General features: G+C 36.2%; 1 protein-coding gene and 1 pseudogene across 2 annotated transcripts; one reads left to right on the top strand and one right to left on the bottom strand.

Moving 5' to 3' along the window:
- Nucleotides 1-1,490: 1,490 nt before the first annotated feature.
- Nucleotides 1,491-6,129, bottom strand: LOC144560823 (putative phosphoribosylformylglycinamidine synthase, chloroplastic/mitochondrial; annotated as a pseudogene). The gene is made up of 4 exons (XR_013513489.1): nucleotides 6,124-6,129; nucleotides 5,192-5,995; nucleotides 1,864-3,146; nucleotides 1,491-1,559 (listed from the first exon to the last, which is right to left on the bottom strand). The product of XR_013513489.1 is annotated as a putative phosphoribosylformylglycinamidine synthase, chloroplastic/mitochondrial (transcript).
- Nucleotides 6,130-6,306: 177 nt separating this feature from the next.
- LOC144560109 (protein PHYLLO, chloroplastic-like) lies at nucleotides 6,307-13,909 on the top strand. Its single transcript, XM_078309262.1, has 6 exons — nucleotides 6,307-6,556; nucleotides 6,822-6,989; nucleotides 7,271-7,414; nucleotides 7,586-8,050; nucleotides 13,172-13,456; nucleotides 13,535-13,909. The coding sequence occupies exons 1-6, from the start codon at nucleotides 6,341-6,343 to the stop codon at nucleotides 13,754-13,756; spliced, it is 1,500 nt and encodes a 499-aa protein (XP_078165388.1). The 5' UTR covers nucleotides 6,307-6,340; the 3' UTR covers nucleotides 13,757-13,909.

The following is a 13,909-nucleotide window of genomic DNA, read 5'->3' as shown; positions in this document are numbered from 1 at the left end:
ATGGTTTCTTAAAAAAAAGAAAAGAAAAAAAAAGAAAAAAAAGAGAGAGAGAGAGAGAGAGAGAGCCAGAGAGGTGGTTTTACTTTTACTTTTGTGTCATTAATTCCTTATCTAGTAAAACCATTTCATCATTACAACTTTACAAAGAGGAAGCGATAGAAAGGAGAACAGAACAAAAAGGAGACAGAGACAGAGACAGAGACAGAAAGACACAGGAATGAAATTAAGGAAAATGAAGGTGTATGATTATTATTGCTTATGCTACAGTAACACAAATTAAATTAATCAAGAGTCAAACCTCTTCTAACTCCATTTCCAAGTTCAAATTTCAAATTTCAAATGGGGAAGGGGAACTAGACATAAGACATAGACATGGTTGACCACATCTTGTCTTTTACTACATCATAATTTCATTCAACAGCAATTCTTTTTTATAAAATCAACTTATCAATTAATATTGGTATATATAATTGTTTTCAAATTATAAAATAAATAAATAATCTTGTCAAAATTTAAATTTGTTTTATTTTAATAAATAATGATATAAATTAAATGTTGTTTTGTCACAGTGATGCACATCACTGTGAATTGTGAAATATCTGTTCATGACAAAAACATATTGTGTGGCAGTGGTACATCATATTCATGCATTTACGATTAATGTGATCAGAGAGGATATTTGTATTTATTGCATGTTCAGGAAAATGTTTTTAAATTTGAGCTTACACGAACCTTAAAGCAACTTAATTTGTGGTTAATAAATGACATCATTCATTTTTTTAACATTTTGCCATGCTTTTAAATGAACAAAAAAGAAAAAGAAAAAATATATATAGAAAAAAAAGAGCAATTATATGGAAGAAAGCTACAACCGACATGTAGGACTTTGGAATGGAAACGCTCATATAATCCAAAATTAGGCTTTTGAAAATTGGGCTTTTGAAATATTGAATTTGTTTAAATTCAACAAAATTGAGAAACAGTTGAGTTGGTTTCAGATTATAGGATAGCATAGCATAGCATAGCATATACATATACATGTCAATTGAAGAACAAAATCATTAAAAGTAAAAGTAGCTTCCTTTGACTCAATTATTGTTTTCGTTGAGGAAGAGATAAGAGAAGAAGAGGTCAATCAATATCTACTATCTAGAAAAGTGACAGAAAATTTTGAGAAGAAAACAATTCATGTGTCTACACTCTACACTGGGGGAAACCAACTATTCTTACTTGATAACAACATACTTGATGGGCCTTGATTTGGGCCTGCATGTGAATCACGTGATGGGCCTTCAATTTGCCAACAACTCAACTAAGAGAGTAATAGTCAAGTTAGAGCATAATATATAACATCAGCATTGCATCACAAATTTATTATCAGCAGCAGGGAGGGATGAGTGCATCTCAAAATCCTACCATTACAATTCCAACTCCAAAATAGAGCTCAACTCAAACACAATCCAATACTTCAACACTACCGATCCACAAAATTTCCACCGAGCAACCACCAATCGCAGTAGTATAAGAAGCAATCTGATTCTCATCATCCAATTAATTTCCTTCAACAAACAAAAGTACCAACCATCAGTTTCTAAAACACACAATGAATGGTTAAATTCAGAAATAAAGAACCTATATGGTAGAAAATAGTAAAAAACGGTACAGAAACAGTGATTTTTGTACCTATTTTACAAAATAGTAAAAACTTTCATACCAAACATATTTTAGTATGAATATCATGTTGAGCGGTTCGGATTGACAGTTTGGACTTTGAAAACGAAAGTATAAAATATGAGGTATGATGAGGTATGAAAGACATAAGGATTGGAACCCTCCTCAATAAATAAATAAATAAATAATTACCTCTTCTAACTGCACCATTTTCGCACATTTTGAAACATCTTCAGCCATGGACTGGGCCCGCTTTTCTCAACTTGCCAATCACTTGGGTACCATGGATACTGCCACATCATGAAACAACGCTCCGGATGTGGCATCATTGCCAGGTGTCGCCCATCTGGTGAGCAGAGAGCTGCTATTCCCTCTGGGGACCCATTCGGATTGAACGGGTACAAACCCGTTACCTTCCCCTCATCGTCACAATACCTTACCGGAGCCAGATTCAAATCCATTACCTGATCCAATACTGACGTGTCAGGGAAGTATGCCCTTCCCTCTCCGTGAGCAGCCCAAACACCCAAACTGGACCCCTCCATTCCTTGAAACATTATAGCTGGTGAATCCCCAATTGTAACACTACTAAATCTGCACTCAAACCGACCAGATTCATTGTGAATAAACCTTGGTTGAGAGACATCAGTTGTGGATCCATAACCCGGTACCCAACCCAATAAGGCCATGAGTTGGCATCCATTGCACACACCGAGACTGAATGTATCGGGTCGGTTATAGAACTGTTGGAACTGATCCAACAAGGGTTTGTTGAACCGAATGGAGGCTGACCAACCCTTTGCTGAGTCAAGTACGTCAGCATAACTGAATCCACCAACAAAAGCAATCCCACGGAAGTCAACTAGTGAGATTTTTCCATCTAATAAGTCTGACATTGTCAGGTCCCACGGCTCGAAACCCGCTGCGTGAAAGGCCGCTGCCATTTCTCGGTCCCCATTGCTCCCTTCTTCACGAATTATAGCTACCTTTGGTTTATGTTTCAGATCTAAAATTTTGGGGTCAGTGAACTTTGGCGTGAATGATAGAGACCAATTTGGAGTTTTTCGGGATTTAAGGCCATCTTTTTCAAGTTTTACACACGAGGCGAGTCTTTGCAACCCCTCCAGTTGAAAACTGGTCTCTTCCCACAAGTCTCTTAAAAAGGGTGTTTCTTCTTTCAATTGGGGTTTTCCATTAATGGAGAGGTCTATAGTTGGAGAAGATGTGACCTTACCTATAATTTCACTGGACACGCTGAACTCTTTCAATTTCTCCACAACTGTATTCAGATTTTTTGAACTGACTTCTATGATCAGACCCAATTCTTCAGCAAATAGGGTTTGAAAGACACCGTATCCATTTGATTTCAAATCCAATTTAACCCCGCAATTACCTGCAAATGCCATTTCAAGTACACTAACAAGAATCCCTCCATCACTGATATCGTGACCAGCAGATTGTTAGTTTGTAATAATCTAGAAGTCAATAATACGATAAGTTAATCATAAAGCTTTGTTCATGAATTGAATGTTTATTTATATATCATTTTGTTGCCTTGAGTATTATTGAAATTATGGATCATTTCGAGTTCATGACTGAAATTGTGAAACTCCATAATATAGATAATATATACTCTTAAAAGTCACTGACCAAGGTAATTAGCAGGAACACTAATTACCGCGATAAGGTTAGCATGTGGATTAAAAGATGGTTAAGTTTTACAAACCACTTGACACGAGATGTCATTTTAATCGCATGGATACATGTTCTAGGAACATGGTATTTGACAGACCCCGAATGAAACATTAAATAGAATTGTGTTCGTGTCATTTATGTTTTCATTCAGTGTCAAAGTTCTACAGTATGAGGTATTTATCGTTCCCACTAAGAAATATATATGAGTGAATGTTATCTAACGCTGTCCGTAAAAAGCAGCCATAACGGTAGCATTTCCATATATATAACTTAGCTGAGGAAGTGATAGTCTGCCAAGAATACTACTTGTCCCTCGTATCTCTATACGAGCTATAGCATCACTGGGCCCCTTGATAGAGTTAGATTATCTGCATGCGGTATAATTACAAGAGTAATTATATTTGATAATCTACTCAAGATCAAGAAAAAATACAGTTACCAAGGATGACACACATCTACCTTGAAACTGATCTGATAGCTATGAGACAGAAGAACTGACACAAGTAAATTGTTTACTGGATCGTGATATTGTACAGTACAGCATCATCTGTGTAATTGGATGGTCATGATGTGTTGCCAGATGCCACCCATGACTAACAGAAGTTAAAACAGTTTTAACTCTGTTTACCAACATAACACAGATCCTATTGGGTCACACCATATAGGAGCTACTCGGAGAATCTTACTGATTAATTATAAATTGATTATAATTAATATTAAGATGGTTATAATTAATTATACGTGATATAATTAAATTATAAATGTCATTTAGAATGACAAGCAGAAACAACGGTTAATTTATAAACGTACACGTTACGTTGTATAAAAGTTACCGAACAATAACCGAAAAGAAATATAATTGTACATGACAATTATATATATATGATTTGGAATTTTAATTGTTAATTATGGATTTGAATTATGGGTTTAAAAGCCCAAAATAATCAAAGCCTTAATTAAAATTAAAGGCCCAAAGTCAAAGCCCAAAATCAAAGCCTTTTACTATTCATGCCTTAATGGGCCAAGGGCAAAATGGTCATTTCACACCTATGCCACCTTGCATAACACCTTAGGGGTGTAGAAACATGGAGAAGAGTGTGGAAGGGTGTGGAAGGGGTATTTTGGTCTTTTCACATATTAAAGGATGAGGTGTCAAGGGTTTTTGGTAAATAGATTTGTTTTGAGGGGTATTTTGGTCTTTTGCGAACCTCCTCAAAACACTATAAATAGAGGGGTGAGGGTAGAGAGAAAATTTGCTAATTCACATGTTAATCTGATTACTTTGTTAATCGGTTTTTCCTCTCTTCCCTGATTTCGGTTATTACGAGATTCGGAAAAATATATTTTTAGATTCTGCGGTATTTCATGTTTTGCTTTATTAGTAAAATGGAATAACTTGCATTCTTAAATATATTTAAATTGTCCCTTTTTCGGTGAATAGTGTTTCTACAGAATTCCGCGGTTTACGGTATTTCTGGCAGAAGAAATAAATCGCTCTCCGGTTAGTCTTGGTGGATAACCAATAGAGGTATCACACGTGTGATACTGCGAGTCGATTCCATCCCTGGTGAGGCTCTACTCGCTCGGTATGCATTCCAACTGAGATTTGGAATCAAGGTATAAATTGTTATATTAATCTATTTAATTTGTAAATAGATTTAATGCTTTAGGAAATCAATTATGGAGTAGATCTGTAAATAGGATTAAACGAATCTTCTTGATTCATTTAATCCGTAGCTTAAGTTAGATGCAAAAAATTTTGTTTTACTCTTTCCGCAGCTTAAGCTAATTAAATGGGTTTGAACCGTTCCTCGAAACCCAACACAGATATCAACCTTTCCCCAATCAACCCCTGAACATCATCAAATGTTCTTCTAAGATAGGCCACGTCATCCAAATCAGGGCACTCGTGACCTATTTGATCAAATGCCTGAGCAAGAGCGGACCCACCTAACCGCCTCTTCCCCTTTGCCAGATCAACATGCAACAAAACCCCGTCATCACCCAATTTCAAGTCTGGTGTAACAGTCAGGGTCACATCAGGACAGGTGACATATGCACTGATTACCAAATTACCAGGTGCCTTTACCACCTCACCACCAGAATGCGCGGCCATGGAAAGACTATCCTTACCTCCATCTATGGCAATACCTAATTCTATCATGCACTCAGACAATGCCATGGCAGCATCATACATGGCTGCACCTTCGCCTTCTAGTTTTGCAGCATACATCCAATTCCCACTCGATTTAACGTCTGTCAGAGAAGTCACCTTAGCCCAAACCAGATTTGTTAAGGCCTCTCCTACTGCCAACCGGGCCATAGCTTTTGGATCAAGTAACCCCTTGATGGGTTGTTCTCCTATTGCACATGCGCCACCTGTCAGATCAGTGTATGTCTGTGCAATCACTGCCACATCAGCTAGCGGCAGTTGAAGAGGACCCACAGTCTGTTGTTGTGCCACAAGCCCAGTTACACACCGGTCAACCTTTGTGGTCAAGAACCTTTTAGAACAAACCGACGGTAAACACAAAACCCTTTTTAAAGCATCCATCAAGGTGATACCTGGAGCAATGTCAAGTGGGTCCCGTGCATACTGTATCCTCTTGAATTCAAATGTGCCTTTTTTCTATCTGTACAGATAACCTTTGAAATAACTTCCACTTGCATGAAGTTCATCAAATTATAAAAATAAAAATGTAGTAGTCAACACTGGTAAAATTCAGTAGCCATATAATTTTGGAGATTGGTATGTACTGGCATGATTCCAGTGCAGGCTCTGAAGGACCAGTACTATAGCAGGAGATTATTTTTTTTTAGTTTAGAAGAATACAACTATTAATTGGTAAATATAACGAAAGTAGTGCTCATCTGTAATGTGTATGACAATATATTTTTTTCTTTTTACTTCTTTTTTTTCGAAATCTTCTGGCAGCCGTCTTCAATATTCCCAAGTGTGAGATGTGGCTTAGAGATGGCGATTTTAAATGCACTAGCTGCTCAACGAAAAAGTAACCTATCCGATCTTTTATTGGGAATTAACAATAGACTAGAACTAAAAGAAGGTAATTCCAAGAATGAAAAGAGCATTGAGATTTGTGCACTTGTGGATTGTGATGGTTCTCCATCTGAGGTGGCAAATGTTGTTTCGGAGCTAGTAGAGGAAGGTTTCTCCACTGTAAAACTCAAGGTGCTAATTTATTTTCATTATTAGTATTGTAAGTGTGACCTTTGGTTTTCTTTAAATACACTTCATGGTCCCTTTATTTCTTTTTATTAGGGTTTTTTAAAATGGAAATTTAACTTTTCAGTAAACACCCGAATAATTCTTTAAAGAAAATAAAAAATCCTTACATGATTTGCTAGGATAAACAATAAGATTTCAAATTTGTTAATAGTAATTATATCTAACTAAAATTTTATAGTAATTAATAGTAGTAGAAATATGAATGTAGGTAGCACGTAGGAGAACGCCTATTGAAGATGCCATGATTATTCAGAAAATACGTGAGACAGTTGGATATAGCATAAATATATGTGTGGATGCAAATAGGAGGTGGAGCTATGCAGAAGCCATGCAATTTTCTTTTGCTGTAAAAGAGTATAATTTACAATATGTCGAGGTGTGACCTACTGTCAATCTCACCTTCCAAATTTTTCTTTTAGAATTTTTATCTCACATTTCCTTTTAATTAATGATTAATAGTTGGTGTCTAATTCCATCAAATTCAATGCCATAAATGTCTGTGAAGTTTATTACAAAATATATTAGTTAAATATACCAGTACATAGACCTGAAACTGGTAGATATCAGTTTCATAAAAGGACATTAATTGAAGTATTGAACATAAATAAACATATAAACATGACATGAGTTAACCTAATGTTCTTTGTATGATTTCAGGAACCTATAAAAGCAGAAGAGAATATCATAAAATTTTGTGAAGAAAGTGGCTTGCCTGTTGCACTAGATGAAACCCTAGATGCTATTAAAGGGGATTTTGTAAATCATCTCCAAAAATATGCACATCCCGGAATAGCAGCTATAGTAAGCATTTTTTTGTTTCAACTTTTCATTTCCTTGTTCTAATTCTAAAAAGTAACTTCATTGTTACTGGAAGTAAAAACCCTTCCTTGGGGACTTTAGTTAAAATTTCAAATTGTATATGGTGTCAAGAATTACTCATTAAATACATGTAATTTGAATGCATGTATATAGGTTATCAAGCCAAGCCGAGTCGGTGATTTTGAAAACACAGCACTGATTGCAAAGTTGGCTTTCCTACACAACAAAATGGCAATTGTTAGTAGTGCATACGAAAGTAGCTTAAGTTTATCTATGTATGTTCAATTTTCATATTTTCTTCATATACAATATGAAAATGTATGCAAAACAAGAAATAAATGCTTTCATGATGGATTTGCTCATGGGCTGGGTACATATAAATGGATCAAGGAAGATATAATAGATCAAGGGTTGATAAATAATGTACTAAAAGTTGGTGGAAAAATGAGGGCTTCAGTGAAAGATGCTCAAAATATAATTGAGAGGTTTTCTTGGGGTTCCAAGAGATTATTATCTAGATTTTGCAAAAATGAAGAGGCCGGGTGCTATTCTGTAAAAATTGATGAAGGTGGTTTGTCTTCCTGTTTTAGAGTTAAAGAAGCTGGCTTGCATACAAATGTAAGAAATTTTCTTATACCTTCTTTTTATGAAGTCACTTAATTACTGTTATACTGTCATGAGATATTCACTTAATTACTGTTATTGTTATATTCCGAAATTTTAAAACGTGATTAATGCTAAACTTATCTTTACACTAAATAAAATTTTCTAAGTTAATTACCGATCAGATTGTTGATTTATTTTAACAAATCTAAAATTACGAAATATAAACGTAAAAGTTAGAGAATAAAAACAATAGGTTTTAATGAGATAAATAAATAAAATATTAATTAGAAAGATAAATTATACGAATCTTTCGTACGATTAATTTTATATAAAAGTTATAAATTTGATCTATTTAAAATTTATAGATTTGATATTAACTATATGTTTAGAACTTATGAACATATATATATATATATATAAGATTTAAAATCAGATCAATCAGATCAATTTGGTTAAACTGAATTAAAAATTATCTATCTAAAACTTTGATGAAGATCATAAACAAATTTTTCTTTTGAATTAAGCACAACAAACTTGTATATAATTTTGAATACAAATCCGTGAGGCTGATCGGTTAAAAGTTTATGTAATTGATACCACTAATTAATCAATCATACTATCTCCTAGGAATCTAAAACCGTTCATATTTATCTAGCACGAATCCCAAAGCCATCCTTCGTTCCTTTGCTCAATTCAATTTGAAACGAATTCATGCTTAACCAAATTTGATAAATCTTGTCGGGTCCGCCCAAGTGCCTTAAACCATTCAATTCTTTTAACCATTGGATCCTTAAGCTTGCACCAATCCTGAAGCACCTTATAGTAATTAAAATATGAACTTAACCCAATTAGATGAAGAATTCGGGTCCGCCAGGTTTTCACCCTCTTCGTCCCTTTCCTCTCCTGTTTGCGCAAGACAGAGGCAAAGCCTCGTCTCCTCTCTTCTATCACTGCAGCGACGAGCCCACATCCTTTTCGATGCCTGACAGCCCGACCCCACCCCCGTGCTCCTTCTCTCTTTTCATCCCCTTTTAGGAGATGGCATCCGGGTTTGATTTCCCCGCTCTCTTTCTCTCTCGTTGTCCCGTCGAAGTTAATGCGAAACGGCGAAAGTAGCCGCTGTCAGCCGGCCGTACTGCCTATTGCGTGTGGTTTTTCCTTTTCGGGTATATAAGCCCCCCTTTCTCTCTCTCTTGAGCTTCGCTCTTGATTTTCGCTCATGTGCTGAGAAATCCCTCTCTTTCCCCTCTTTTCTGTTGTTTTGGTTGGCTTGTTCTGTTCTCTGGTTGTTCTGGTGCTTGGCTGGTGCGATTCTGGTGCGGTTCTGGTGCTTGTTGTTGTTGTACTGGTGTTGATTCCTCTTGCTCTCTCCATTCCGTGCTAGCTCTTATCGGGTAAGCTTTAGCACCTTACTTTTTATGTGATGGTGCTGTGAAAGATTGAATTTTTGCGGCTTGCTCGGGTTGTTGATTTTCTCGGCAAGCCAATGCACGTGGCTGTGTTGCCATGCTCTCTGACCTGTGCCTTGGCTGTGTTCCTGTTCTGTTTTGGTTCTGTTTGCCTTGATCTGCTGCCTTGCTTTGTTTTGTTTGGCTGGGTACTTTGCCCTCTGATTTGTTGCCTGTCTGTTGCGTGTGACTCTGTTGTTTCTGTTCTGTTCTGGTTCTGTTTTCCTTGACCTGTTGCCTTGCTTGTTTTGTTTGGCTGGGTACTTTGCCCTCTGATTTGTTGCCTGTCTGTTGCGTGTGACTGTGCTGTTCTGTTCTGTGCTGATGCTGTGAATATGGATTGCGTGTTGTTTGACTTGTGTATGTGGTTGGTACCAGTGTACCAGCCCAGTGTATATTCTGGTACGGTTATGATCTGTTTTACCAGCCTTTGAAATGACAGGGACCAAACTGTGAATTTTTTTTAAAATTTAGGGGTAGTTATGCAATTACCCCAAAAATGTGTAAATAATTTAAGTGAAGGGGCCAAAGTGTAAATTGGTGAAATTTATATATAATGCCGGCCATATGTATGTATTTATGTGAATGGACCGTGAATTGAGAATTGATAAGTCAAATGGGCCGAAAGGTATAAAAGAATTGACGGATTAAATGATGGCTTTTAAAATTTAGGTTTTGATAATGTAACCGAATAAAACCGGATGCTTATGTAAACTTAAATTTAATTCGGGAAATGATTATACCGTCCAGGGTCTGATGCCTCGATGATGACTCATAACATAATTTGAGCAGATACTATAATAACCCGATTGGACACCTGTATGATCTCGAAACAAACCTAATTAAAACACCCAACACATTAAACTAAAATAAAAGTTTTATAAAAAGTTTTAAAGTTAAAATAATTATTTTAAACATTTTTTTTTTCGAACTTGTACAAAAATTCGTTGCTAATTAATAAATGACAGTTAATTAGCAACGGAAAATATTCGTTATGGACTTAGATTCGAAACGACTAACTAAACGTAGAAATTTAATTAGTGATAAAAATAACGAATTGCGCGACTTAGAAATAAAATTAGTTAGAAAACACGTAAAATAATTAAAGGTCCTATTTTTAAAATTTTATAAACGAATAACACTTCTAGAATATAAATAGCTTAACTATATTAAAACGGATTATAAAATTCGCAATAATCATATAATTAATAGATTATATTTAAATGATTGCCTTAGGGATTTTAATTGTAAATTAACGTTCAAAACCGAATTTCGAACCCTTTTTAAAATTAATTAGTCTGATCTAAATAAATCAAGTAGATAGGAAATTAAAATATATTAGTTAAGTGAAAACACGTATAATTTACCGCAACTCTCGAACAATTATTTTATTACGAATAATTCGACATTTGAATTTATACAAGCAATATATCTTCAAATTAAATCATTAGAATATAAATTTAATTAGGATTAAATTAGATTAAATTAGACCAAGGTGAATGATCAATAGTTGACGAACTTATAAATTAAGATTAATGCTAAGCTCAATGACATGAAATTAATTAATTAATATATGCCTAATCGGATCAGTCCGATTGACTGAACCGGTAATTTTATAAAATCGAAATAATCGAGAAATCGACTTGTACATTAATTGGGACGAAGGTTAGAATACAATTAGCGTAGATTTTAATTAATTTAAGTTACGTGATCACAGATCAGCCGACTCCGTACGAGTCCGACTCGTGGACCGATCCGACTGACCCGCAGTTCGGAGCATACGTGGAGCACGCTGATTATTAGCGACTGAGACTCCAGTCCCTCAGGTGTGGGATATCTGAATTATTCTTTTCGTGGGCGTACTCTTACCAGTCGATCCATCTGACCTGACATCCGCACTTTATTTTTAAGTAGTTGCATTAAAACTGTAGAGCATGTTTATCCTTTCTGCAATATAGGTAGAATTGCATAAGCCCCGAAAAACCTGAATTTACTGTATTGTAGGAGTAGAGAAGTTAAATAATACTATATTTATATTATTAGAATATTAGGATACTGGTTTGTCTTCTTCTCGTGGAGACAATATATTATTATTATATTACGTGCATACTCATGCATTGGTGAGAGCTGAGCAGAGCCGAGTGACTTCGTTCCGTCTTGGTGTCACTTGGCATGGGACGGCCCGACAGCCACTGAGCTGAGGGTCACTTGATCCTTGGATGGCTTTAGGATTATACTATATATATACACTTTGATATATATACCCTTTTTCGATCATTTTACTATTTGACGTGAGCAGTTCCGATCTCGAGTTCTGTGGCACGATACGATTCGGGATTTATCCCTTCACTACATTAGGAGCTACTTTGACTAGAACGGATTCCAAGGTCGAGCTACGGGAGCCTACGGGAGCTACGGGAGTCAACGGGGGTCAACGGGAGCCTACGGTTGTGCCGGGCTCACACCGGACCCAATGACCGGACTCATAGCCGGACTCAGCCGGTCCCAGTCGGTCTCGAGCCTTGTGGAATCATGCGTGGTGTACCTATTGGACTGGCCGGACGATAGAGTTATCTCCTGCTCATGAGGGAAGATATTAACTTTTTACGACCTGCATTGTATGATTTCTCCTATTGGACATGTTTGGGTGATGAATCGTTAGGCGAGATGACACACTGGATTTGATATAACCATCGGCTAGTGTGCTATTATCTTGTGGAGCAATGCTCGATGTCACTAGGCATCGTGTATCATTGCACTCTGATCAGTCCTTGGATTATATTGTTTGGATCTTTTTGATCCTATTGGCACGGCACGGGGTGATTACTTTATCCGTATTATTTTTATTATTATTATTATTATTGTATTTGGGCACACAGTGCAAGGAGTACTGGATTCCGACTTGATTTATATCCGATATTACACCTTGATTTTATTTTGGGTTTATTTCGCATGTTGGCATAATAGAATAATCGCATCATGGCATTATTCAAAAGTATTGTAAATTCTATTAGCTATTAATATAGGTTCGCACATGTGCATATTTTCAATTGTATTCATTTTATAAATAAAAATGCTTTGACCGTAGAGAATCCCTGAGAGGATAATTCTGGGTCACATACTGGGCGATTCGTTGCTCACCCACAAGTTGTTTCGTGGGTTTTAGGTACAGGTTCTGGCGGTCCGCAGCAGGAGATGTCAGGAGCTGTCCCTGAGGGCCATACCACTTGACCTAGTTAGGGTTAGGCTTTTGATTAGGTTTACGAGTCCCGTATTTCCCGTGTTATATATACGGGCTCGATAGATCATGTATCCCCTTCTATAGATGGTGTTATTTGGATCCGAGATGGATCGAATTATATGTTATGTATGTGTATGTTTATTTATTTGCTATGTGACTGATGCTTGACATTTATATTATTTTGCTTCCGCTGCTGCTTGATTTATTATTTATGAATAGCCTTGCGTGCTTAATGATTAATTAAGCACGAGGCGAGGTTGATCACACCTTAATCCAGAATTTCTGGTTTGGGGTGTGACAGTTATACCCTCATTAATTTAAGATTAGTTGGTCAGTAATATATCCAACTTGCAAAATGTTGTTCAACTGTCCCTCAATTTAAGACCCAATCTCTTAATAAATTGATTAAAACTATCCAAGTAATTAAGTACTGGTCATATGCAGAAAAACACAGTCATATTTCTTCATGGATTTCTCGGTACAAGTGAAGATTGGGCCCCTATAATGAAATCTCTCTCCAATGATGCACGCACGATTTCTGTGGACATACCTGGGCACGGCAAATCACAGGTCCATGCAAAACAAGAATGCACCATCTCAGTCAAAACAATCTCAGAGTTGTTACTAAAATTGATTAATGAAATCTCTACTGAAGAACAAAGGGTTGTTCTTGTTGGTTACTCAATGGGTGCAAGAATTGCATTGCACATGGCTCTAAACAGTGACAAGGTATCTCATTTTTTTTTTTTTGGAAAAAAAGGAAGAGTTGACTTGCAACCTTTAAAATCCTTAAAATATCATATGCAGATCAAAGGAGCTGTTATAATATCAGGAAGCCCAGGGTTGAAACAAGAATCAAATAGAAAGATACATCAAGCAATCGACAAATCAAGGGCTAAGTTGCTTATATCACATGGTTTGCACAATTTTGTAGAAACTTGGTATTCAACCAAGTTATGGTCAAGGTACCACTCAAGCTGGAGATTTTTAAAAATTAACTTAATATGGATCTCGGTGATTCTGAGTTGATGAAGAGATAATTTATTAATTCCATATAATTTCAACCTAAGAGAGCACCCACATTTTGATAGACTTCTCCAGAGTCGTACCCAGCATGACCATGTCGAATCTCTGGCGAAGGTTTTACACGATTCAAGTGTAGCAAATCAAAGGCACCCTATC

The sequence above is a fragment of the Carex rostrata genome, chromosome 10 (assembly GCF_964058835.1).
Source record: "Carex rostrata chromosome 10, lpCarRost1.2, whole genome shotgun sequence".
In the NCBI taxonomy this organism is placed as follows: Eukaryota; Viridiplantae; Streptophyta; class Magnoliopsida; order Poales; family Cyperaceae; genus Carex; species Carex rostrata.
This window is presented reverse-complemented; position numbering and strand designations above follow the sequence as displayed.

Coding starts and splice junctions, on each gene's coding strand:
- LOC144560109 (XM_078309262.1), top strand. CDS start 6,341: ATGGCGATTTTAAATGCACTAGCTGCTCAACGAAAAAGTAACCTATCC. Junction 6,557..6,821: donor TCTCCACTGTAAAACTCAAG/GTGCTAATTTAT, acceptor ATATGAATGTAG/GTAGCACGTAGGAGAACGCC. Junction 8,051..13,171: donor AAGCTGGCTTGCATACAAAT/GTAAGAAATTTT, acceptor GGTCATATGCAG/AAAAACACAGTCATATTTCT.